Source organism: Zonotrichia albicollis, chromosome 3, assembly GCF_047830755.1.
Source record: "Zonotrichia albicollis isolate bZonAlb1 chromosome 3, bZonAlb1.hap1, whole genome shotgun sequence".
Classification (NCBI taxonomy): Eukaryota; Metazoa; Chordata; class Aves; order Passeriformes; family Passerellidae; genus Zonotrichia; species Zonotrichia albicollis.
This window is the reverse complement of record NC_133821.1, coordinates 14,992,053-15,018,871: the sequence shown is the minus strand read 5'-3', so window position 1 is coordinate 15,018,871 and position 26,819 is coordinate 14,992,053. Positions and strand designations below refer to the sequence as shown.

Genomic DNA, 26,819 nt, shown 5'->3' with positions numbered 1-26,819 from the left:
TGCATGCTCTGAACCAGCACAGCTGCCAGCTACACTGAGGGGACACCTTTCTTGTGCTGGTGTCACTCAGCACCTCAATTCCTCTAGGAGGTGCCATGTGTTGGCATTTTCCTGTGTGAGGATATCCTGCTCACACTCACCCCTCCTCTCCAGTCTGAAATGAGTGTTTGCCTGCTTCTACTCTCAAATGCAGCTTGGGCACACATCAGTCTTGAAGATCTAAGACTGAAGCCAAGTCCATGAGCAAAACTCAAGTGGTGAGCCTGCCTAATGCAACCCCCCAGTGAAACTTGTGGTGGGAGGTCTGGGGTTGTTTTGCTGAAGTGTCTCTGTGTGTCAGAGACTGGAGATGAGCCCTGTCCTCAGAGGATACACAAGAAGCATCACAGTCATAATGAAAAAACCAGAAACAGGATAGTCCTTGCAGAAGCTCACAGCTTTAATTTGATACTTTTGGTCTGATTCATCAAACCTGACTTCAGGCTCTTTGTTCTTGCTCTCAGAGGTACTTCCATTTCCTCTTCCTTGTAAACTCAAACTGGGGTTTGGTTTAAATTGAATATAGAGTTATTTTTCTTTATTATTTCCCTCAGTCCCTGATCTCAGTTTCTGCTTTAGAGATGCTCCTTGGCAGCCACGGGAGGGCAGCAGGTCCATGTGCAGAAGTACCAGCCATTTTAAATACTCTGCCCTGTGCCCCTTGTGTTTCAGAGAGGCTGAAGGCCCTGCAGTCTCCTTCGTGGCAGGAAAAAAAAAGAAAGGCAGGCACCCCACACCTCAGCACAGCTTTAGTTTTGGTCCAGCATGGGAGAGACTTTCAGGGAGAACAAGCTCAAGCTGAACCAGAATTCATTTAAAACCAGCTGCTTTCAGTGTGATGCCATGTTCAGCACTGCAGTCCTGCTGTTACACTGCATTTTGTTTGGGTTCTCTCCCCCCTTTCTTTTTTTAATAAATCATCCAGTCCTAGTTCCATTCCTCAAAGCCCCAAGCATAAGTCAGGGGGCTCCCCCAGGCATTGCTAAATTCAATTTATTACATAAAGATTTCTTCTGAGCATCTTCAAGAAGGAAAGGAATAATTATACTTACTGATTTGTCATTCTTCCTCTCACTTCCAGTCCCTTATCCCAGTAGGTCTTGCTAATCTGGGAGGAAAAAAGAGAACACAGCTGTCCTTCCAGCTCTTGGTACTGAGAAATTTAGGGACAAGCTAGATAATGTTGGATGGGCTTTGAGCAACGTGGTCTAATGGAAAATGTCCCTGCCCATGGCAGGGGGGTTGGTACTGGATGGTTTTTAAGGCCCCTTCCAACCCAAACCATTCTGAGTCTCTGTTGTTTGTGCCTCAGGAGGACTAGGGGGTATTTTATTTCCTTGAACCTGGTTGTTTTGTAAAAAAGCTGTCTGGAGAGTTGTGGTATCTTTGCCAGAAATTCTCCTACAACACTGTTTGTGTGCCCCAAACACACACTGTATTCCTAATTGAATTTATCTTTTCTTCCTCAGCCAGGTAAAGTGATGTGAGCTGTTCTCATTCTACAAGTGGGAAACAAAGCAAGAGAGTAAATCATGGAATCATAGAATGGTTTGGGTGGGAAGGGACCTTAAAATCATCTAGTTCCAACCCCTTCATATGGGTAGGGACACCTTCTACTACACCAGGTTGCTTCATCCAGCCTGGCCTTGAACACTTCCAGGGATGGGCAGCCACAACTTCTCTGTGCCAGTGTCTCACCACTAGCACAGTGAAGAATTTTAATAATCTAATAGCTAATCCAAATTTACTGTCTTTCAGTTGGAAGCAATTCCCCCTTGTCCTGTCATGACATGCGTTTGTAAAAAGTGCCTCTCCCTCTTTATTTGGGCTCCCCTGGGGTACTGGAAGGCCTCATGACCATGCTGGGTTTGAGCTTGGATACATAAGGAAGATCCACATCAGATCATGGCATCAAACACCATCACACAATTACCGTTCCTTCTTTCTTACATATTGCTTTGCTGCAGGTTTGCTATTACCCACCTTTTGCCACTCTTAAATCCAAGCTCTTTGCCCTGAGCACTGAAGGAGTTAAGCAAATATGAACTGTTATCTTCTTTGTGCAATACATTTGACAGGTGCCCAAGAGCACAATTTGGGAGGTGTCAGTGCTCAGCACTATTTGTGGCTCACTATCAAAAAGATCTAAATAAGCAGAAACTTTGAAGTGGAACTAGCTAAACTCCTTGATACAGAAACCTGAGCCAGGTACAGGACTAAGTGGATGGAGTGGAAGTTTTCCAGAACTGGGAACTGTTGGAGCCCTATCAAATGCAGCCTGAGGTAAGTGACAGCTCCCACAACCAGCTCTGGGTTAGATCTGTGCTGAAATAAATGCCAGGAAGCCTGGCACTCCTGAACCTGCCTTGCTGAAGGGGGTGGAGTAGGAAAAGCATCAGGCCTGTTTTCTCCTGGTTTCTATGATTTCAAGGAGACCTTGCTCACCCTGGTATAAAATATGAGTAACTCCACAGCTAACTTGCATTCAGGCAGATCAGGAACAATGCATAAAGTAAAAGTGTGGAAAATCCAGCCTATTTACCTTATGCCATGCCATCTTCAACCTTTACAGAGCTTAAGCTACAAGCATTTACATTCTCCCTGACTTCACTGAGCTGCAGAATATGAGCCTTCCTTCAAAACTGGTGTTAAGACAAGCAAGATCCCTGGAGCTGAAGGTAGGATTCAGGATTATTTTAAAAGCTACCTATCCTGTGTACCAACAGTTAGTAGCAGTAAAATGCCAGCAGCATTAACAGAACTGTTCTAAACAGGAATGTCATCCCTTCATCAAGCCAGAAAAGACATGCCCTCTCCTTAAGCCCCTACCAAATACAGTCTTTGTGATATTCTGGGAAGTTCAGATTTGAGCTATTTTTGTTCTCCAGCTATTGTGCTAATAGTCTTCTTCTTGAGTGTTCTGTGAGTTTCAAGGGGCATGACAACTGTTTAACTTTCTTCTTTAGTATGGAAAAGAATTGCCCTGATTTCTGTCTGTATGATTTGGGTGGACAAGCAAGAATCAATTGGCAAGAGGACTTAAACAGGATGGGGAAATGAGGGCGTTTAGCATGTAAAGGGTTAAGGTACCTTCTCTGCTACTTTTGATGCACATGCTGTGTACCACTGCCATGAAACAGGAGCACTGCTGCAGAACAGTGAGAACATCTGTATGTCAGGAAAGGAGTAACATTTCCTGTGCTGGGAAAGCAGAGCAGCAGCTCAGCTGCAGCCAAAGTTGCTGCAGGGCACTGAGTGGATGGTGCTGGGTGTAGTCTCTGTCCAGCTGCATCCTCAGATGCTGTGTCTGGTGGGACTGCTGAAGGAAAGGGACATCTTTGTGCTCACACCTTGGGCTCCTGCAGGCTGGAAATCTCACAAGTGTCTGCAGAGAGTGAACCTGCAGTGCTGCTTCTCAGGAAACCCTTTTCCCTGCACACTAGCACAGAGCAGTTGAGATTCCTCCTGCTGTGCTCCCACTGAGGCTTTCCAAACACTTCTTTAGGCATTAGGAGCACGACAGAGCAGAAGAATGCCATTAACCCTATTTTACAGATAGGAGTTGGATCATTTGCTCAGGGTTAAATGAAGGGCTTAACCTGGATGTCTGGAGCATCTCTCAATCAGTCACTCCTACCAGAGGCTTGTTAATTGCTGGTGTCTCCCTCTTAGTTGCACTCTGCTACGTGTCAGCCAGGGTGTTCTGCCCCCAGTTGGTGTCTCTGTGTCCAGGTATGCAGACACAGATGTAGATAGCAGAGGTTGGATCATGCAGTCCTGCTCACTTGGCCTCTGGAATTGGATTGATAGCCACAGCAAAGCAGGAAAATGGTCAGTCAGCATCCAAAGGTAGCAACAGTCCTGCTTTCCCATACTGGTTTTGGCTTTTGGTTTTTAAAGCCACAACATCCCTGCAGACTGACTGCTAAAGTAAATTGTCATGACTATCTGTGAATCATCATGTGGCAAGTGGATGGAGGTTGTGAGTTTGTCCATTTGCCACACAGGCACTCAGAAACAGCCTGCAGTTTCCAGTCTCCATCCCACACCTTGCTGTGTTTGGAACAGCGAGGCAGGAAGCCAGAACAAGCACTGGCTTCAGAGCAGTGAAAGAAAACAAGGTATCCTGGGGATGATTCCAGGCTAGGGCAAGGCGGCTCACTGCTCCCCAGCTCTGTGAGACATGGCAATGCTGTGCCAAAAGCTGGGGCAGTGGCTGGGATTGGCAGCACACTTTGCCATTAACCAGCAGAACTATGATGTTAATTCTTAGTTCCAGTAAAGTGTTCACAAATAACTCTGTTTCTCCCATGCTCTCTGGCTCCAGCCTGTCCTCCCATTTAGAACAACTCTGCCCAAATTGTTCAGATAACCCTTCTGTCCTTGGCAAAAGGCTTTCCAGAGTGGCTAAATGCAGGCAAAGAACTTGTTCCTGTTTGCCTGGCTTTAAAATTAATTTGCCATGTTTGCCCAGGGGGTGAATGGCTTTGCCAGTTATCATCTGTAAAGTGAATCCTGGCTGGAAGCTGCAAAGAACTGAGCCTTCCCACCTTGTCCAGGATGGGCTGAGGTACATGTAAACAATCAGGTGTCAAGAGGAGAGAGCAAAACACCAAACTAAGAAATTTACAATGAGCAGAAACAACTGATCTGGCCAGTCCAGACAAATTGAATAGTGTTTAACAGAGAAACAGAAATGCCACGTTCTTGAGGCACACAGCTGCAAATCAGGCTACTGCACTCTTCATCTCATTCAAAATGGCTTTGCTCAACACCCATAAAAAGCACTGTTGTGCAACAGGATTGGAACTGGCAAGGCTAACATTGTGAATGTTTGACTGTATAAATTGCTAAGGTGGCAGGGTGCCTGTCCTTGCCCTGCACTGTCCCACACACTAACCCAAAAACAAGGACTGGTATCCTTTTCTTCCACTTAGTGACAGAGAGGAAAACACAGGGGGCAAGGGGAAGGGTTTTGTGTCTTCACCTTCCCTTTTCTCAGTGAGGGGACAGGACAGTCCTTCAGCAGTCCCCTCTCCTCCACAGAACCTGCCAGCCCCACTGGCACTCCCTGCCCTCTCCAGCTGTGCAGAGCAAGGCTGCTCACTGAAAGCTCCAGAAGGAAAACAGGGGTGGGAATCATGAAATTTCCCTGTGGTGGCCAGTGACATGAATGGGAATAAAGCCATGTCAGGGGGGGTTTAGGTTGGATATTAGGAAAAGGTTCTTTAGGCAGAGGGTGGTTGGGGACTGGAACAGGCTCCCCAGGGAAGCATCAAGCCTGGCATAATCCATGAGGTGTTTGTCAATAAAGTCAGGCATTTGGTGTGAATCTTGTGGTGTCCTGTGCAGGCCCACAAGTTGGAGTTGATGATCCTTGTGGGTCCCTTCCAACTCAGCATATTCTGTGATTCTAGGAAATATCTGTCCTGTTCCCTGTACTATCACTTCCTCTTGGACAGAAAATATTGATCTTGAGAACTGCCACACCACCCACTTCTGACAGCACTAAATCATCTTAAAATTAAAGTACTAACTGAGATGGCATCTTGTCTCTGTCCCTTTGCAGTGAGCGGAGAGAGAAAAAGGCAGGGCAAGTGCAATGAATGCCAGAATACTTTGGGATGAAAATACACAGTTAAGAAAGCAGAGCAGTACTAAGCTTAACAAAAATAGCTCATCATTTGGATGCTGTGATGATACTGGATGTGCATCTACCATTGACTGAGTCAGTGAGATGCCATTTCTCTGAGAGCTCTTGTTCTCATTCTTGCCCATAAAAAAAGCCATATAAATAACATATGGTACAAACAGCATCACTGACACCTGCCAAAGTTTTGAAAGCTAACAACTAAAACCAAGCCACCTGTCCAGTGACTTCCACTTGAGCTGTTCCACTTCATCATCATCATCCCTGTATTATTATGTTGATGGGACGCCATAAATCCACAGAGTCAGAGAAGACATTCCATCTGCCCTGAAAAAATTACCCTCTAGAGAATATGAGGCAAAACCTCTCAAGAGGTAGCTCATCTGAGCCCCAGAAGTTGCTTGGAGAAGGAGGACTGAGGGAAACACTTCCAGAGGAGCTTTTGCTTTGTGGTTAGCTGTGTGAACACAAGAGAAGGATGGTGACTTATATTAGAGATTCCTAGAATCATTAAGGTTGGAGAAGACCTCCAAGTTCATTGAGTCCAACCACACACATTGTGGTTGGAGAAACAGCTTGGGCCTGTCCTATGCAAGAGAATTCTCTGAACAGCCTGGACACTTGTCAACCTAATTAAATGACCAACTGCTGCTTAATTGAGGCTCCATTACCTTTTTATTCTGCAGGTCAGTAGTCTGCCTATAGTAATTTTCTGTTGCAATTGAGGCCTTCTTACTTCAGGGCCCAAAGATCCTTCCAGGCTCTGGTTCTCTAACTTCTTCTGTTTGCAAAAGTTTGGCCCTTCTGGCTCATTCCTCTCTGGGAACGTGTCCCACTTTGTACAAGGCTTTGAGGAAAATGAGGAAATTTGAGAATTAAATGATCCTGAACATATCCTTTTAACCTTAGTAGGTTAAAACTCCCACTCTGTGGGAGTGTGACTCTGACATAGGTAAATTGTAACTATTAGTTATAATTTAAATTTATTATAGTTTTGATTATATTTATATCTATCATGAGGATAGATAGATCATTGTAGTATTTATAGCTTTATAATAATTAATATTACTATAATCAAACTCATAATTTTATTATAATTTAATAAAAGACTGATTTATATACTCTTCATAGTTGTAAGTTTCTTGCTAGAAATGCTCACAGAAATGTTTCTAGATAAGGCAGTATGTTGAAATTTGATTGAACAGAACACTACCAAGTAAGCTACAAGAAGAAAATGACAGCTGTATTGCAAAAAATGTGTTTTAGCTGATTTATTAATAATGTTCACTTCTTATTCTTTATATCTAATCAAGAGACTCCTCAAAGTCTAGGAACTTGCTTTTTCACAGGACTGCTTTGGCTTGCTCTGCAAATTCATCTCTGCACTGCACACACCTCCAAAAGAGTGCAGGTATACAGCACAAAAATTACATGGGATTTAGACACTGATGCAAAGCCTTTTAACCTGCAACAACCTCATTCTGCTGTCACGTGGATGTCAGTGTTTAGGTATTTACAAAGAGGTTTCATAGAATCATAGAATAGTTTGGGTTGGAAGGGACCTTAAAATTTGACTAGTTTAACCCTCTGCCATGGGCAGGGACACCTTCCAGCAGCCCAGGTTGCTCAGAGCCCCATCCAACCTGGCCTTGAGCACTTCCAGGGATGGGGCAGCCACAGCTTCTCTGGGCAGCCTGTGCCAGGGCCTCACCACCCTCACAGTAAAGAATTTTTTTAATGTCTATCCTAAGTCTGCTTTCTTTTAGTTTGAATCCATTCCTCCTTGTCCTGTGTCCCTACAGGACAAGGAGGAAAAAGGACCTCCCTGTAGGGACTGGATTTCTTCCCTCTACCCTGCTTGGAAGGGCTTTATGAGTTAATGTTTGCACAGCACACTCAGCAGATCAGCTTCTACACAAACCCTGCCCAGAGTCAGGGCCTGCATGAAGCTGCTGTTTCACCTGCACTGCTTTGGTGGAGGGCACAAAACCAGAATGGGGCAGCCTGGGCTGATCCCACAGGGTTGCTGTCCTCTCCTGCCACTGCACAAGGCACAGTTTGCACAAGGCCTGGCTGCAGATTTGTCTGGGATTTGGAGGATTGCTCCATCCCCATTTCCTCCTGCTGAACTTTCCCATTAAATAATATGAGTAAGGCTGAAGAGAGAAGACAAGAGCATAATGATTAGGGTCTCAGTGTGTGGGGTGCTGTTAAGTCTTCCCAAGCAGAGAAGGGAACCTGAATTTGAACACCCCAAACAGCCAACAAGGCTTTACATAAACCACTGAAACCCTTTCTGAAGAAAAGGATGGCTCCCTGGTCTATTTCCCACCTACAACACTTCTTTTTTTCGGGATCAAAGGCTGTCAATCTCACAATTGGTAGCACTAAACCAATCCCAAATACTGACAATATTTTTTTCTCTGTTACCATTTTTCCTCACTTTACAGGGAGATCTGCCATGGAACAGCTCTCCCAGCACTTCATATATATGTATCATGTTCAACTTTTTATTCAGGACTGTGGACAAAGTAGGCAAAATTAACCTCTGGATTGAGTCCTGGGTGTCCTGTCCCTGTTCCCCCTAAGAACTAAAAAGTAACAGAGAGGGACATACACTATTTTTTCCCATCAGCTTCAGTCCAGCTTTCATTTCTACCTCTTTGCACTCCAAATTAGGTGGGAATACAGACACTTCTCTCTTCTTTATGTACAGAAAGAGCTCAAGTTCAATGGGTCTTTTAAGGCTGCAGAAAGTCTGGCAGGAGAAGGTGTGATGCAAATTGAACAGCAGCAGCAGCAGAAATATCCAATGGTTTAACCACGTGTGAATGAGGGGAAGCAGCCAGGCCTGTCTCTGAGAGATGGGGAGAGCTTCACCCTGGCCTTGCTCTGCCTCCATCTCAAACTGTGGCAGCCTGCTCATGCAGAAAGCCTCCAGTTCTCCGTGCTCAGCACTGTGAGTAAGGTGTTTCACAATTAATGCCGAGCTGATGCAAGCAAAGTGATGTTACACAGAAACTGAGCACTGCCATCCAAATCCAGCATCCATTTCTAATGGGTGGCATTAGAAAAGACACCTACAACTTGTCTCTTTCCAGATGAGGGCATACATGACCTTTCCTTTATTAGAAATAGTGTGAACCTAACCACAAATAGAACAATTAATTTGTGTATATTTCCACAGATGTGAGTAGTGAACTGAAAAAATGAGGCATTTTTTGGACAAAACTTCTCAAGGCTGGTATCTTATTACAGTTATATTTTTTCTTCATCTACATCCCTCCATCCCTTATCAAGTATTGTGTTTGCCCTTTCCATTTCAGATATATTTTGTTTACACACAGCCTGTGTGTTAAGCATTTATTTCAACAATGTGCCCTTCCCAGGGAACTGTTTCTTTTTTCACCTTTCAACTTCAAATCCAGCCTTTTTAGTCCTGATTGGAGCTGGCTTCTAATTCAATAATGTTTGGGTGATTAATTTTGTTAAATTTATTTGTAGCTGTCTGTTCAGTGCTTTACAGAGACCTTCTCAGGGTTTATGTGGAAAGCTGAGAGGGGCTTGGGGAAGATGCAATTTTTTTTTTTTTTTTAAACATAAAGGAATATGTGTAATACTTGAACAATAAATAGCTGCCAAACAATCTTTGGTCTGAGCAGCTGGAGATAATAATTGTCTCCCTCTACAGAGGAGGGCAATTTTGGCAATAGGAGATTGGCAGTGATATTAACAGTTTTGTACAGTTCAACCTCTCTACACACTTAGAGCAGACCATTTATCCATTTTCCTTCTTCACAAATCCACAGCATCCACAATTCCTACTGACTTTACAATTCACAGCATCCACAACTCCTACTGACTTAGATACAGGTCCTCTGGTGTGGATTTAAGTGCTCAATTCAAGCTACTAGTTAGCTGAAAAGGTCAGCCAAAACAAGCAATTGACAATGGTGAAATTAAAGCTCGGGGCTGTTTGTTGGTCACTCCCGCAAGTTATGCTACAACTGGAGAAGGATTATGAATCCTGTTTGGTTTAGGAAGGAACGAATGATTTCATCTCCAAACCTCATCCGAATGTACTCCTGCACTGATGCAGCCATGTGGCAAATGCCCCAGAACGACTGTATTGTTATTTTTCAGACGGGAAAGTTGCTGACAGCGGCGGGCGCTTACCAGAGCATCCAGACAAGCCGGGAGCCGGCTGATGCTGTGATCCCCTCGCATCCCCGGCATCGACCTGCGGGGAACAAGGCACCGCGTTTGTTTCCAATGTGCACACCAGCATTTCCCAACAACCTGACCAGTTCCCAGTGCCTGCGTGACACGCTGCTTTGACAAACCACACAGGCAGCCACAGACGAACCTTTCCCGGACACGGAGCGCCACGAATCGGGAACTGCTCCCTCCGCCTGGCATTTCCCTGGACCATGCCGGGCGCGGGGCCCCTGCCCATCTCCCCATGCACATTAACGGGGAATGTGGGACGGCCGCAGCAGCGACCTCCCGGCCTCCCGAGCCCACCTTATCCATTCCCACCGCGGGATCCCCTCCCCCGTCCCAGACGCCGCCACCTCCCACTGACACCGCACCGGGCGGTCCCCGTTCGCTGGAGCAGCGCAGCCCGGGGGGAGCCAGCCCAGCGCGGACAGACGGCGGCTGTCGCCGCCCCGCTCGCAGCACACGCTCCTCACGCCTCACCCGCCGCCCGCGCCCCCCCCGCCCGCCGCCGCACGGACCTCACGGGCCTCACGTCCCCCTGCAGCCGCCGCGCGCGCCGCGCCGGGCCCGCCCCGCATTGGCCGGAGCCCCGCCCGAGCCCGCCGCCCATTGGCGGAGGTGCGGGGGGCGCGGGCTTCGCCAATGGGAGCGCGGCGGGGGCGGGGCGAGCGGCCCGGCCGCGGCCGGGGGCGGTGGCGGCGGTAAACAGGCGTGCGGGCCCGGGCCGCGGCCGCCGAGCTGAACGGACCGAGCCGAGCTGAACCGAGCGTGGCCGCTGGGCTGTGCCGGACCAGGGTATGGGAAGCGACCGCGGCAGTGGAGGGGCCAGGCTGGGTAGGGGAGGCCTGTGCCGGGCTGTGCGGCGTGGTGGGGGCAGCGGAGCACCCGGTAGTGGCAGTGCCCCCGGTAGTGGCGGTGCCTCGACTGTGGGAGCTCGCCCGTTGCCATGCGGGGCAGCGGTGCGGGAAGGGGTGCGGTGATGGCGGCACCGGCGCTGCCGCGGGGAGCACGCCCGTGCCCGGCGCGGCGCCTCGGGCCGGGGGTCGCTCGCCCGGGACTCGTTCCCCGGCGGGCAGGGGGACGTGTGCGGGGTCCGGGGGCCGATGGCGGCAGTGGGGCTGCGGGGCTGCGCCCGGGCAGGAGGAACCTGGGGCCGCGGCCTTGCCGTGCCCTTGGCCGCGTCCCGGCGGGGTGAGAGCGGGGCCGGCCGGGTCCCGCCTCCTGCCCGGGCCCGGCGCCTCAGCGCAGCCGGGGAGATGCGCGGGCTGAGCGGGGAGCGCAGCCTCAGGGGATCGGGGAAAGTGGGAATTCCCTGTCCCGCTCCGCCGGGAACGCGCCCTGCCCAGGATATCCCGCGGAGCCGGTGCTGCGCTGCTTTCCGGGCTGCTCCCGCTTGCAGCCTCGCTGCTCTCTGCCGCTGGGACCCATCCGCGCGTCTGTAAAATAAAGATGCTGGCTGTTTTAAAGCCTTGCTTGTGGCTGAAATGAGGGTAAAAAAAAACCTCTGAGCCCCCTGGTAAAGTGCCTGAGGAAATAATCTTTCTATAGGCAAACAGGCTTGTGATGTCTTTGTAACAATGTGAACGGGAACTGATGGGGAGATACTTAGTTTTAAACAGACGTCGAACAAGCGACCTATAGATAACTGCAAATATGAAAGTTTGGTTTCAAACAACACTGTACAATGTTGTTTTCATGGTTACTGACCATTTTCATTTCTGCAGGACTGTATAACAAGGAATAACACTATTTCTAATAGCCCAACAAGGGCAGGAATGTAGGTGGGGAGATTCTCTGTATTCCCCTCCATGCAATGAAAATCCATACTTTGTGGTCAGTGTTACTCAAGGAAAAGAAAGGAATAAGGAAATAAAGAAAAATAAAGGAAATTAAATTTTCTTTCAATAACCGATAGTATCATTTTCCTAAAAAGAATTGACCTAACAATTTATGATTTTTTTTCTGAGTTGCTTGTCTTTTAATTATATTGTTTTACTAGACTCAGATGTATTAATTAAGAATATGCAGAATAAATCTTAGCACTGGATGTAGAAGGGTAGTGGCCAAAATCAATAGTAGCTCAATAAAAGACTTAATAAAGGAAGGGATTAAGAAATTGTTCATTACACAGACTGAATGCAGATTGGTGTCTAAAGTATATTGGCAGTTTTGCATTTCTCTGTCATGGGGTAAGAACATTCATATGTTGTCAGAAGGAGTTTAGTTCACAGGAGCTGCAGCTAGCAAGAGCAAGCAAGAACTTTCTTGCTCTTAGACCAGGAGAGTTCTTTTTGTATTTTGTACATTTTTTTTTTCATTGCTGTTAAGTAGCAGTGACATTGGTAACCTTGAATAAAGTATGCTTAGAATAAACAGCTTCATATTGTCCAGTCTTACTTGATGTGGGGAAAAAACGTGGGTGACCTGCTGTGCTTTGACAGCGTCTCCCTTTTATTAATGAGGTGGTGAGATGAGCACAAGAAAGGGCCAGATGTGGAGAATTGCCTCCTTTACTGTCTGAGTGCTGATCCCCTTGTTCCATTCCTGCCAAGGGGAATTCTGTGCAGTGCAGCTCTGGTTAATTCATTTGTGATAGTTCACACAAGTTAATAATAGCTCAGTGCATCCATGCAGCAGGACCTGGACTTGTTTTGGCTTCCTAGTCTTCCAGTAATCCTTTTAAAGGCAGGTGGAGATCTGTTGTTTCACACCCTGTTTGCCAGGCTGTATTATTTTTCTGGAAACTGAGAGAGAACAAGGGACAAGAGCTGAATTCCTGCTTCTTAATTTTTCATGTCAAAACTAGTTGATTGCTTATGGAGTTGGGGTTTTTTAAGGTAGAGGTTGGTGGTTTTTTCTGTCTGCATTTGTTTTTTCTTCATTGTCTTAACCTGGGTGCAAGGGATGACGTGTGTCTCATAGTCTGTCATCTTGTGTGTCAGTGTGTGTGGGATAAATTGTTTGATCCAGATGGTTTGTCAAACACATCTCAGGACTTAGCTTAGTGCATGAATAAGCATTTCCCCTTTTCCTTACATCTGTCCTGCTGGGTGAACAGTCCAGCCTGGGATGGAGGCAGTGAGTCTGAGCAGCATTTAGCAATCACATCTCCAGTGGGATGTAGGTCTTCTTGTCTTCTTCCTCTAAAATTACAAAAGAAAAAAGTCTGGAAGAGGAGCCTTTTTGCCTTAAGGAGCTGTATATTCTGGAACAGAGCAGCTTTAGGAGAAAAGCTTTCTCTTTCAGCTTCTTTTATAAAAGTGCTGCCTTGTGCTATGGGTGCCTGCTTTCCTTCAAGATCTGAAGAAGAAAATCAGTTATCTGCATGTGGAGCTCAAATACCAGCTGGCAGTGAAGCTCAGTAGTGTGAGGACGTGGGTTCAATCACTGCTTTCTCACCCAGCAGTGAAAACTCATTTTATAGGCACATTCCTATCTTCACATTTAATTTTTTTGTCTTGAGCTTCTCAGTTTTTTAGATGCCACTTGTTTTGTTCCTCTCACCTCCCTTTCCCCTCTATGGTAGATGGCAAAATTAAATCAATCTGAGCTGGTGAAAAAGACCCGAGAAATAACTGGATACTCAAGTTTTGCCCTTTCTTTGCACAGTTGCGTTTCTGCACTTTATTTTAATGGCATTTTAATGGCTTTTGTGTTTTGTCAGTCAGTAGAGGTGTGGAACTAAATAAAGCATGTTCAGTTCCCAGCTATCCATTTTCTGAAATGTTCTGTGTGCTTCTCACAGCATAGAAAATGACATTATTTGCTCTGAAAGACTTAGCTGTCAGTCTGTGGAGCTGGCTTTTATAAACTATACAAGTTTATATGTTTGCTTAAGCAAGTCTACATGCATATACACAGTTTAAAAACAGGTGGGTTTTTTTTGGAGGCTGCAGAAGACTTTGTCTTTTTTGTGAAAACTGTAGATTCTTTGTGTAGAGGCATGGGAAAAGATGATCTGTATGGTCCTAGAGCTGTTTTGTGATGTGCACATGATAACTTCCACTTACAAAGTTCTCCTACTGTGTTTGTTTTTCCTCTGTAGTTTGTCCTGGCTTTTGGTGTAGATTAGATTTTTATGTGGCTCCTTTCTTTGCTATTCATGCCTCCTTTTTAACCTGTTGCATGCCTTGGTTTTTTTTTCTGAGTCTGCTGAACAAGTGAACTCTAAAAGGGCTTTAGGCATTGTTCTGAAATGTCACAGCTCTCCTGCTGTCTGGATTGTGCCATTTGGAGGGATTAAATCCTCATCCTAATTTGATCTGGTCAAAGTGCTCATCAACAGAGTACTTGGATTTAGGGAAGAGATGGCATAAGAATGACTGGGCAGTAAACTGCAAGTGGATTGAGGGTGTCCTTTAGAGAACCCTTCTGAAATCAGTAAGCCTGATACAATTTTACATTGCACAGCAAAGCATTGTGGAGCATGGCCTTTCAGAACTCACTTGGAGTTTGGGGATTTTTATTTTTTTAACTGTATGAGCTGCAAAAAGCTTTGGTTTTTCTAGTTTGGAAAGGCAATGTATTTATGCTATGCAAATGTGAATTCATAAAGTCTATACATAGAGAGCATAAACAATTGTGGATTACAGATTCTGTGTCAGGTTAGGCTTAGCTATAAGAGAAATATAGAGTTCATTACTCTTGTTTATCCTAGTGTAATAACTACCTATGTGTGGGGATCAGGAGCAAACAGCAATAACTTGTCTGTGGCAGAGCTGCCATGCAGGAGCTGGAGGTTCTGACAGACAGTGTTCCCCTGCAGCACAGAAATCATCTTTGGTCTTTTTCTTTTTGCCTGTGGTGCTCTTGTTGCAGGGAGGATTTGGCACAGCCAGAAAAATGGGAGCTCTCACAGCCAGGGGGCTATGAATAGACCAGGATGTGTTGTAAGTTGCTAAATTGGAACTTACCCCCAGTTTCTAGGGCAAGGTTGGAAGCCATGAGATGGATACAGCCCGGAATGCCTGCAGGATCAATAGTGGGATCAATGGCTGTGGGGTTTGCCTGCTGCTCCTAGAGGTGACAGAGGGGACAGCTCTCAGCACAGGGGTTAGGTTCTGATAGACCATGTTCCCCTGCAGCACAGAGATCATCTTAGGTCTTCTTGAGATGGTCTTTTTTTTTGCCTATGGTGCTCTTGTTGCAGGGAGGATTTGGCACAGCCAGAAAAATGGAAGCTCTCACAGCCAGGGCTCTGGTGTGTCAGACGGCTATGAATAGACCAGGATGTGTTGTAAATTGCTAAATTGGAACTTACCCCCAGTTTCTAGGGCAAGGTTGGAAGCCATGAGATGGATACAGCCAGGAATGCCTGCAGGATCAATAGTGGGATCAATGGCTGTGGGGTTTGCCTGCTGCTCCCAGAGGTGACAGAGGGGACAGCTCTCAGCACAGGGGCTGTCTCTGCCACCCAGAGTGACCTGTGGGGTGCCACTTACTGACTTGGGGTGTGCTGTGCAAGAGTCTGGTGTACACAAAGGGTGATAAGGAAAATCCCTTCTTATTCCTGAGGAAGAGCAGCTGCACAGCTCAGGTACAGGCTGTGTTTGGTTCTTACAGAGGTTCTGACTAGAAGCCACTGTTCATGTGGCATTTAATGGTGACTATTGGCAATATGTGGTTTAGGTGGTCAGCAAAGCAGCTCTAAATCCTTGTTTGTGTTTAATCTACAGAGGTGGGTGTTGAGAGGACTCTTAGGGATAGGCTGTGTGCTGTCAGGATCACTGTGGAGAGCACTGGGATTGTTCCCAGCCCTGTGCCTGACAAGCAGGGTAAGTTTGGGTAGATCACCTGTTCTCTTCCTCTAAAGTATACAACTGTGGTATCAGTGCCCTTTCCTGAGCTTTTTGAGTTACAAGTGAAGAGAGTTGTGTGTTTGAATGCAAGAGGAAGAGCTGCTATTTTTCTCAAGACTTGTGCATTAAGTAGTGGTGCATTCGAGTCTAAAGGAATCTGCACTTGTTTGTGAGGCACAGCACTTTATCAGTTTCTAGTTCCTAAATTAACCTTGGTGTGCTTTTGGAAAGTCAAAACTTCCAGGAAAAACAGTCGTACCATAACAGGGTATACAAAAAAAAATTACTGCAAGTTGATAACCTCCTTAATTTATACTTTATATTCTAATTCAGAGTAATTTATACTTTATATTCCAATTCAGGGCACAATTTATACTTTATATTCTAATTCAGGGGAGCTCTGTTGATTCCTGTGCAGAACTGTGCATCAGAGGGAGCTGGGCTTTGATGATCTCAAGGTGTTTGTAGTGCTCAGATTTTGTTTGAAGGTCAGTGTTTGGGTTTGATCAGTGAAGAACTTTAGTGTGGGGGATTTATCTTCTCAAGTAATGCTGTATGTTCCCATTGATGGGGTGACTTGGAACTAGTGAACTGTGCTTTTGTGTAAACTTGCCATAAACCTAAATAAAGGTTTCATCTTGTAGGAGTTCTGTTTCCTAAGTACAGGCTTCCAATATTGCATCTGCCAGAATCTCCAATAATCTGTGTGCTTGGAGGTCATGCTCCATTTTGATTTTAATATACTGTTGTCCTTGTTGCTGAGTGAAAGATCTACATGCATGGGAAGTAACATGAATAATTCTGATGAACTCTGGATTAATGTGATTAAATTTACACTTAAGGCTTTTGAGCTAAGCAGAGGATGCAGTGCAATGCATTTATAAGCACAGCCCACTGCATAAACAGAAGAGAAAACTCTTTTTTTCCCTTGTCCTCTTATTCTTTCTTCCTTTCCTCTTGGTAGCAGAGGTAATACAAAGATTGTGTGCTGGATATAAATACAACTCCAGCTTGAAATCCATCCCCATGGCCCAAAACTTTTTGCCTTGCAATTGGGATAAATGGATTTTTTTTTAAATTATTATTTTGGGCCCCCAACTGCAAAGACTTAATTCTCAGGAGCAGACAGAGATGAAATTTTTGGGGAACAGTGAATGAGCAGTGACCTTAGAATCACAGCCACTGAGTTGGATCTCCCTCAGTGTAGCAGCCAACAGTGTGTGCCCAGGGCAGGATTTATTGGTGCACTGTGTCAAGGCATGTCAGGAGTGACCTGTAGTGAGCCTTGTGCTCTCTTAATTGTGGTAAATCTTAATTGTGGCTAAATTATTTCCAGGTCTGTGTAGCTCATTTCCATCTGTGGGTAGAAGGGGACTGTGTTAATTCCAGGCATGTGGGCTGTAACTGTGCTGTTGCATTCCCCAGACATTGTCCAGAGAGAAGTAAACAGGACTGCTGGTCCAGAGCATTCAGGGATGTATTTGTGCCTAAAATAAAGCAGGCCTTGCTGAAGTGTCCAAGCATTCTTTTCACTCTTATGTGTGTCAAGCCATTTATGGGGAAAATTGTGTTTTGAACTAATTGTAATTTGCCAAAAATGAGTGCTAAGCCTTCTGAATTTTGTTGGAAAGAGGCATTTGTGTGCCCAGCTGCCCATTTTTATCAGTACTGTTATTGTAGTGATTAGGGAGCAAAGCAGTTCTGCTTGCCCTTGAGAGGTGTTTGTTTTAAATGGCATTGGCAGAGTGCTTTGGGGAAGGGTGCTGTAAAGCAGCTTTCAGAGGAAGGGTGCTGTAAAGCTTGAAGAATTCAGCTGAAGGGGGCTTGAGTGCAGGCCACAGGGCAGGATCAAATCTAGGGCTCCTCACTTCTGCTACAGGTCACATCTTTAAAAACATTTCTTTTGGAGCTGCAATGTATTGGAGTTATGGAGAAGGGGAGAATGAAGGATAAGCAAGGTGGATTTGCAGTTTGGTTTGAAGGATGAGGACAACTTCTTCCTTTTAAAATGCTGGTTTTGTGCCCTGCATGGTTAAAATTTGGGTCAGCTGCAACCCAAGGAATCCAGCTAATGAAAATACATCTAGGCAGGGACCTGGCAATCTGGTATCAAAGGAACTGCTGGGGAGGTGTGTGATGGAACTGAAAAAGGCCATGAATGGAAGGATCACATCAAAGGGTTGGTATGGCAACAAACATAAAAAGAAATGGGAAAAAATCTCTAAAAGAACAGTTACAGAGCAGCTTAATGAATAATAGTTATATTGAACTTAGCCTACTTTTGTTTCATGGCCATGGAACAATGTCCTGAGTATCTGGCCTTCTGCATCTTGTTTGTGGTGTTTATTATTTTTATTTCATTATACTCTTGCCACACTTGCTCTGATGGTGTGGGTGGTTATACTGAAGCCAGGGTTTTAGTCCTTGTTTGGATACAACCAAGATAACAATGCTTTAATAAAGGATAATGGAGAGAGGGAAGATGTAGAGGCTGTTTTTTTGATATGTGATATCTGATTATCTGCCTTACTACCTGTCCAAGCTAATATTATTTTATTCTTTATTTTCATTTATTTAGAATAAAAGTTGAAGCTAAAGAAGGCAGCTAAAACTGCAGACCTGATGGAGGGAATATGGGCTGCTGTAAAGCTGCTCTGGTTTTGTTTGGGGATTTTTTGGATGTTTTTTCTTTGGTCAGTTTGTTTTGAGTTGAAGGATGATGGCAACGTATGTTGTTTTGGTTTTTAAATTATTCAACAGTGTTTGGTAGTAGTAGTTGCCATAAACTGAAAGAGGCCGTGTTGTCATGCACAGAAAACTTTCAGATATATTTCTGCTATTTGTATGATTAGAAATCTTGTGTTTAAACTTGGTCCATCCTATATATGTGTGTGTGTATGCATATGTGTATCTGAGTAAAACTTTTCACTGTACAAGCATCTGGAGGAAAGCTCCTGGAGTCTCAAGCAGATCTGTGTGACTGTATGAGCACACTTTAGCACATGGAAAAGAAAGGGAATAAATGGAAGAATGTGGTTTTAAAGTGGGATAAATCCATGATTTCTTGTGTTGGTTGTAGCCAGGCTCTTGGTTTCTGTTACTGGCCTCTGATAAGCTGAGTGATAAGCAAGCTGCACTTGCTTAAACCTTCAGTCCAATAGACGGGAATGTTGAAAAGGGGAGGGAACACTTGGCAGTCAGTGGCTCCAGAGGATAGTGGGCTGTGAGGCTGATTGCTGCTCACAGGAGGATCCAGCACTGGTTTGGTTTTGCTGTAAGAACAGGGCTCTGAATCAGGTGATATCTGACCTGCAGGAGCCTCTGCCCACTGTGGGCACCTTGCCTGGTGTCTGAGGGTGCCCTGGCTTGAGTTCCCCAGTGCTGGAAGGCCTGGGGGCTTTCCAGGGCTTCATTCACCTGGGAGAAGCTTACTAAGCCAAATCTGTGACCCTGCCTATTTTTGGAAAAGGGCTCAGCATCCACACTTGTCAGCCCTCTTCAGGCCAGGTCAGAGGCACTGACAGCTTGTGCAGACACCACTGACCTGTCCCTGCCCTGTGCTGGCAGTGCCCCACTCTGCCAGGGCTACATAGAGAATCCTCAGGGAGCAAGGCAAGTGTGATACAGGCCTTGTACACTTGGGCTAATTCCATTTGGAACCACTCCCTAAATCTCCTTCTGAGAGAGCTTGCTTATACTGTATTTATTGATTTAGGGTAGGAATAGAACTTAAGGGGGAAAAATGCCTTGCCTGCTGTCTGTGCTGGAAATTAACAGAAGTGTAGTTGTTTGGTATACTACCAACCTTCTCAGAAGTGTGTGCTTCCTGTCTCAGTTTTTGGGGTTTAAGCAATTAAGTCCTTCCTTGTGCTTATTGCCTTTTCATTAAAAAAAAAAATCCTAATGTTTGGATTTTGGTTAAAATTTTTTTTTTGTTTGTTTGTCTTTGTGTGTAGTGTTTTACCTCCTTGATTATTTGGCATATATTTTATTTAGAATAGCCTGTCTTTTGGCAGCACTGCATAGGAGCATGTTGCTGATGCTTCTGAGCTAACAAACCACTTACCTGGTACCTAGGTGGTTCCAGCTGCTCTGCAGAGTAAGTGGGGCTGATAAAATAGAAGTCAGAGAGAGATTGGTAAGAATTTGCCCCGTGCAGTGTCTTGTAGCTGTGCAGGGCAGTAGGTCCTCTTTGCATGTTGATATATTTAGCAGTGCAGGGTTGAATGAGTATTGTGCAATGTATGTTTTCTACTTGTGGCTGCATTAGCTTCCCTGAAATTTTGTTTGGAGATTTATTTCTTTTAAAAAGCACACATTTAGCATATCATAACAAGGTCTTTGGCTGGTTTGGGGTGAAAGAAGTGTATAGTTTTACTAGTATTGATTAGTAAGAATACATGTTAAAAGTGGATTTGTTTTTGTGTGTGCTGTCCAAGTCTCTATTGGCTTACCTTTTGTTGCCCTTCTTGGGATGGAGGAAATGAACTTTTTTTGCACTCAAGCTTTTCTTGCTGTTAATACTTGTGATCACAAAAGCACTTATTTCTTAATAGTGGCAACCTTTGAATGGTCTCATTTGAGCTGGGACAGTATTGGGTTGATGGCTGATTTCTTTGCCTGGCTCTGAATTGCAGGGACAGCCTGCAAATAAATGCTTTGGGTGAGATCCATGTGGAAATTTCCAGTGTGAAGATGTAGGGGTAGAAAAACACTTCCTGTTGACAGAGTAGATTTCCTTACCTGACAGGCAACTTTTGAGCTTAAAAGTGCATTACACAAGGTTAAAACAAATTGTAGTGGTTGAACTCAGAGAGATGCAGGAGTAACACTTAGAGACCTGGAGCATATGGATAGGTCTTGTGGTGAGAACCACAGAAAAATTACCTAGGTGGGCTTGAGTTTTATTTTTGCAGCTAACCTGTTATGCCCAGATTCCCTGTAAGCCCTTGACTGTCCTTTATTGCACTTACAACATCTAAGTGTAACACTCCTGGCTGCAGTGCTTGTTCCAGATTTTGATCACTGATAAAACAGTGGTTGAACAAATATCCCAGTAACTGAGCTTTATCCTGCATCTGCATAATAACGTCTCTCTGAAGTTCAGCTGTAGTAATCTGTGTGATTGCAGCAAATTTGTGTACTTAGACAGAAATTTAGCTTTAGCAGTCCATTCTTCTCCTTCATGACAGGTACACCAAATATGTTTGAGACAGGGCTTGTGTTTCCTGAGAAGGTAACTGGATCCAGGTGCTTGTGGTCTGCAGCTGGATGTAATGCTTTGTGTGCTTTGACTCAAGACCACTTGATACATCAGTATATTAACATTTATAGTTGAGTAAATGTGCATGTTGACAACTTATCTTCTAAAAATTGATTGATACCTGTGTATCTACCTTGGAAATAAATATATGGCCTTAGACTAGCGCTCTCTACCTATTGCAGTCAGAACATTTTTTTCCTCTCCAAATCATTACAGAGACTGCTGTATGGGCAAAGTTGGAGCTTGGTCAGCATCTTGTTCCAACTGCATGTCTCTGTGTTCTGTGTCAGTAAAGATGGGCACGTGCAGCTGAGCCAGTCCTGGAACTGTGACCCTGTCTGTGCTTGAAGGGTGTAGCAGATGAGTGAAATAAGCAGGTGAAAATCTCCCCTGCAAAATGGTTTTGCACCCAAACCCCTGGGTTTGTTTACATGAACCACGGTGATGTAGGACAGCCACTGTGCTGAGCCTGAGCTTGGTTCTAGGCTGAGCCAAAGGAGTTGATGGAAATCACTCTTGTCAGACACACTGTCCTCCATCCTGCAGTGCCCAGTTTGTAGCTGAGGACACTGAAGTGGCACAGGCTGTTCCAAATCTGAGATGGAACCCTTGAAAAGGAAGGGGGGCTGAGTCAAAAATTGACTCTAGTGCAGCACTTTGCAAATGCTGTAGTAAGTAGGTGTTGTGAGCATGCTTAAACTTCCAATCAAAAGTAGTGGAGTTAACTGAAGACCTCTTGTACACATCAGTATATTAACATTTATAGTTGAGTATATGTACATGTTGACAGGTTATCTTCTAAAAACTGATTGATACTTGTGTACCGACCTAGGAAATAAATATGTGGCCTTAGGCTAGTGCTCTCTACCTATTGCAGTCAGAACTTATTTTTTTTCTCTCCAAATCATTACAAGCTACAAGTTGGGGACAGAACAGACTATGAAGCAGGTTACCTTTGGAGGATGGAAAAAGCTTAATCACTGGTGTGGGAGTAAAGAAATTCAGCTATGTAAAATAAGCAGGCATAACGGCATAACTCCAGGGCAGGGATGGAATGTGACAGTGAACTTCATCAGTGCTGTCAGGACCTGAGAACATGTTCCAAGGCTCCATAATAATTAAAGGTCAAATGTTAATGTTTTTAATCCACTTCTAACATCTGGAAGGAATCAAGACAATCTTTGTAGTGTTCACTGACATTTACTGTCTTTGCTTGCCGTGGTCAATGGTAACTTGGATATTTGTGTAGAGTCCTGGAAAGTTATCCTAACTCCTGAGAACAAGGAGAATTCTCTTTTCCTGGTAAGATCAGCTAAGCAGGCCCTCAGGCTGGCCTGGGTGCTCTCTGGGCTGCACACAGGTTCCCATGGTGGCTTGCCAGAGCAGGAAGAGATTTCCCAGGTATCTGCTACCAGCTCTTAGGGGACACGAAACCTGCTGCAAACTTGTTCCTGACATCTTGTCTCTCTGCTCCCTCTCCCTTTTTATCTTCCAGCACAGAAATTGATCAGTCATGGCGGGTGATGCCATCATGGTCATGAGGGGCCTGACCAAGCTGAGCAAAGCCATCCTGGAGACCCAGGCAGGGCAGCTCCGGCAGGTGCTCCTTGGGGGAGATGCAGTCACCATTGCCAGGACTCTCCAGGCTGCTGCTGAGGAACAGTTCAGCTCTGCCCTGGGCAAGGTGCAGGTGAGAAAAGCTCTTTGAGCACAGTCTAGTCTGTTTTGCATTTTCTCCAGGTGCTTTTTTTTTGGTTTTGTTGTGTCACATCTTGAATGAGAGCCTAGTTCTAAACTGTGGGATTGGTAATAGTAATGTTGCAGTGCTCTGGGAATTCTTTGGAATCTGTGGTGTGTGGAAGGTGCTTGGACAGGAATGGGAGGGGAATGTTAGTGTTTCCTTTCCTTTCCTGAGTGTTTAAGACATGCTGAATAAGAGAAGTGCTCTATTTGTCCCATCTTGTTAAAGATCAAGCTCTTGCTAAGATTGGTCAGCAACTTTGTTATTTAGAGTCTCCTTTAAACTTTGGGCATTGATTTACCTCTCTTTTAGAGTGCATTGGATTGATCTCAGTGCTGCTTCCTTTCTTGGCAGAATTGGTGCATGTGCTATTTTTCAGAGTGGCTCAGGGTCAGGTGTTTGCACATTCACCACTTAGAGCCCAGGCTGGATTTTTGGAACTGGCTTTCAAATGAGGGACATAAGGAAAGGCAGACAGCAGCTTCTCTCATCAGAGGTGGGATAGATTTATAAGAGCTTCACATCTGCTGTGCTGCCATCTTTTTAAAGCAAGGGGTTTATCTGTGGTACTTCTCTTTCATCATCCTCTGGAAAGAGTGTGTAGCTCAGATGTTAATTTTTGAAGCAGAAACTAAGGAATGAGATTTTGATGGTTTTTATGGAATGAACAATCTATAGCTTTAGTCCTAGAATCTGGGCCAGTGTTTTCTTGGTTCTATTTAAGCTTGCAGTAGAACTAACTTGCATGTTTGTGGGATAGTGCTTTGTCTTGCACCCAAGAGGAGAGATGTTTCTGTTTCTGTGCATGTTCCTCTGCACAAGAGAAGCCCAATGAGCACAACTGCAGAACACTTGCCCTGCTTTATGTAAATGAATTCCAAGATAATCTCCTGTCAAAGCAGAGCTCAGTAAGAAATATAACATACAGCATTTTCTGTTTTGAAGAGAGGAAGATCTTTTACATTAATTGGCAGTGGTTTAGCTGTCTGGCATGTTTCTAAAAATTCAATTATGGAGGTAAGAAAGCTTTCTTGCTTGTAATCACTGGTCAGTATTGTGAGCCACAGTCCCCATCTGTAAACATTTCTCCTCTTCTCCCCCACTGTGATGTTGAGGTTCAGAATAGTATGAGACCTGCTGAATAACAGGAAAGACCATGTTCTGCTTTTTCTCTAAGGAAGGGAAATGTAATTAGTATTTAGGAAAGAGCCCAAAATATGTTGCCTGCTTGCCTGACCACAGCAGGATTTAAAATCCTGTTGATAGCCTGTAATAGTCATCAGTTATTTTATGGCACTGCCACTGCTGAGATAGGTAACTAGAGATAATGCTCTGCTGTTGATTTTTATTTATGTATTTATTTTTGACTGAAAAGTGTTAAAAAATATGTGGACATTGTGGGGCAGCTTTTGCAAGGTTAGGACAGAAAAGAGTGTCAGGAGTGTTGCTGTGCCTGGTGCTGTTATCCTTGCTCCAGGCACAGAATTTTATTTATTTTGGGATGACAACACATAGTTTGGTGGTTGAATAATGGAATGTGTTTTGCAGTTGGTGGTGTTATGACTGTGAAGGGCTGAGCTTACTCTGCCTGTAAGTAGGTATCTGGTATTGCTTCAGGTGGCTTTGGGCTTGGAAGTGCTCATGTTGGGTGGCTGCAAACAGGGTGGGAGGAGGGAAAACAACATTATTCTGACATGATATTGCAGCTTCAATCACCTGTTGTTTCTGAGCAGTGCACTGCTTCTAGTGAACTCCATATTTAGTGACCCTTTCTGGCATGTATAGTAAAACAGGGTGTCTCCAGTTATGGATATTTGAGAAACTGTTAAAGAATTTGTCTATCAATGGAGTTAAAAGGTTGTCAGGGATTCCAGGCAACATCAGTGTCTCTTCCTTTCTTTCTTGTCTCTTACTATGAATGTCTGCAGTGCCAGTCTCTGTCTGTACAATTCTTCACTGTGGAGACATGACACCCAGCTGCATGCTCATCTCTGAGTACCATGGCTGGGTAGGGAGCAAAGTTTAAGATCTTTTCTTCAAGTGTTTCAATTCTTGTTTGCAGGAGCTTGGCAAACAGCAGGAAAACTTCACTGACCTTAGTGAGGATTTTGGGAAAGACTATGACTTCTCAGCCAGAGAGCCATCAGATGCTCCAATGGACTTCTCCACTGCCCCTGGCAAGCCTCAGGAACACAGCACTGAAGGCCCTGCTTATTCCTACACAACAAATGGACCTTTTAGAAATATTGATGAGACTGGAGATTCTGGCATGGGTCAGAAGCCTTTCCCTCCCAAAATGGATGCAAGGTTATTTGGAGGCATTAGGGACCCTGGAAATCCTTTTGCTACTGCCTTTGGACAAAATAGAGCTTTTCACCAAGACCATTCCTCTGTTGGTGGATTAACAGCTGAAGATATTGATAAAGCCAGACAGGCCAAAACAGGTTCAGGACAGAAACCCTACAAACAGATGGTATGTTGTTTTAGTTAAGGATTCTCACTGCTGTGGTGTCTGTACCAGATTGCCCTTACTCACCTTCTCCTGTTTCTCTCATTTCTTCCTCTTCCACTATTCCCTTTTTTGGAGGGAAAAGAGGGAAGTGTCAGTGCTCATTAACCCTGTGATATTTGTTCTGTCAATAGCTTTTCAGTCTCTCTTTTCACACTTGCTCCCTCTATGTCAGATAATCTGATGTGAGAGGATGTTTAAAAAGTGTACATAGGCTTAGAATTGGACCTAAGCTCCTCACAGTGGAGGCTGTGGCTTCCTGTGTGGCATCCTGCAGTTGCAGAGGTGGAGGCAATGCTGCCCTGAGCATAAGGAGATTGGAGAGTAGCACAGCTCACAATTTTCACTTTAGTGCTTCATGCCCTCGTGTGAGTGCAGAACCCACAGTGCGGACACGTGTCACCTGCTCTGATCTTGTGTCCCTTCCCCGCATCCAGTATCAGATGCCACTGGGCTCACTCACTCAGGATATTGATGTAACTGTACACTTAGCTGCTCCTGCTGTGTGGGGGGGAATTGTCTGCAGTCCTGTGAATTACAGTTCTGTGAACCTGATCACCCTCCATGAGTTCTAATGCCATGCATGGAAGGGAGTTTGGGTTAGCATTGTGTGGCTTCTCCAAGTTCCAAATACAAGGGCTGCTGAAAGTTAAAAGTGAAAATGGGGTTTCTCAACATGGTTATCAGCTCTTCTGTCTTTCCCACCCTCCTGTGCTCTCTCAGTGTGTATTTCAGTTCATGATGTGTTCTGCTCGGTATTTCCTTGAAAATCTCAAGGGTTCAAGGAAAGTTGTCTGCAGCATGAGCTGTTCAAGTGCTCTGGCTTGTGCTCTGACTTTGCAGGTGTCTGAGCATGTGCCCAGTCCATTTGTGGATTTCTTGTTTTGATTTTCCCCCCTGTCTCTCCCCTGCAGCTCAGTGAGCGGGCCCGGGAGAGGAAGGTTCCCGTCACCAGGATCGGCCGCCTCGCCAACTTCGGAGGTCAGTGCGCACTGCCCCCCTTGCCATGGCACTGGCACTGCTGGCACGGCTGCCTGTGACAGGGCTCCTGCTCTGCACCCCTGGGGGTTCCACTGCCACCCTAGCAGCAGTTCAGCTTGCTGACAGCAAAGTGTTTTCCCACAAACAGCTCGATTTGGGCTTTGCCATCGCTCTTTAGAGTGTGGGGCAGACAATTTGGGGCTGCATGGTAGAGCTGTCATGGTGACACATCCATGTCATTAAAACAATCTCCCTGTTTTAATGGGAGACTGAGGTGCAGGCTGTTCCCCAGCCTGTACAAATACCCTGCTCCTGCACATGTGATTGCACTTTGAGGAGACTCTCCCAGTCCTTACAGTTTGCTGTTACTGTCAATCAGAAACAGCTGGAGCAGCTGTTATTCTAAGTAATCCTTCCCCAATCTTATCCTTGCTACTCCTCTGAACAGTGTTTAAATATAAAACATTTCCTCCTGGTATTCCTTCTTGAGCATGGGGAGATGATAATAGTCAAGGTTTGATTTACTAAGCATTGCTTGTAGACCATTTTCTCCCAGGAAGGATGTAAATTCTGAGCTTGTAAGATCAAGCTAGCTGAAACTTAAATGAATTTTACTT

At 45.1% G+C, this 26,819-nt stretch overlaps 1 protein-coding gene across 1 annotated transcript in view; it reads left to right on the top strand.

Moving 5' to 3' along the window:
• Positions 1 to 10,546: 10,546 nt before the first annotated feature.
• Positions 10,547 to 26,819, top strand: part of COQ8A (coenzyme Q8A) — a 43,271-nt gene continuing 26,998 nt past the window's right edge. Inside the window, exons 1-4 of the mRNA XM_005488472.4 lie at positions 10,547 to 10,705; positions 22,467 to 22,661; positions 24,775 to 25,185; positions 26,136 to 26,202. Of these exons, the coding sequence (XP_005488529.1) occupies positions 22,485 to 22,661; positions 24,775 to 25,185; positions 26,136 to 26,202 (655 nt within the window). The 5' untranslated portion in view covers positions 10,547 to 10,705; positions 22,467 to 22,484. The remainder of the gene's footprint in view (positions 10,706 to 22,466; positions 22,662 to 24,774; positions 25,186 to 26,135; positions 26,203 to 26,819) is intronic.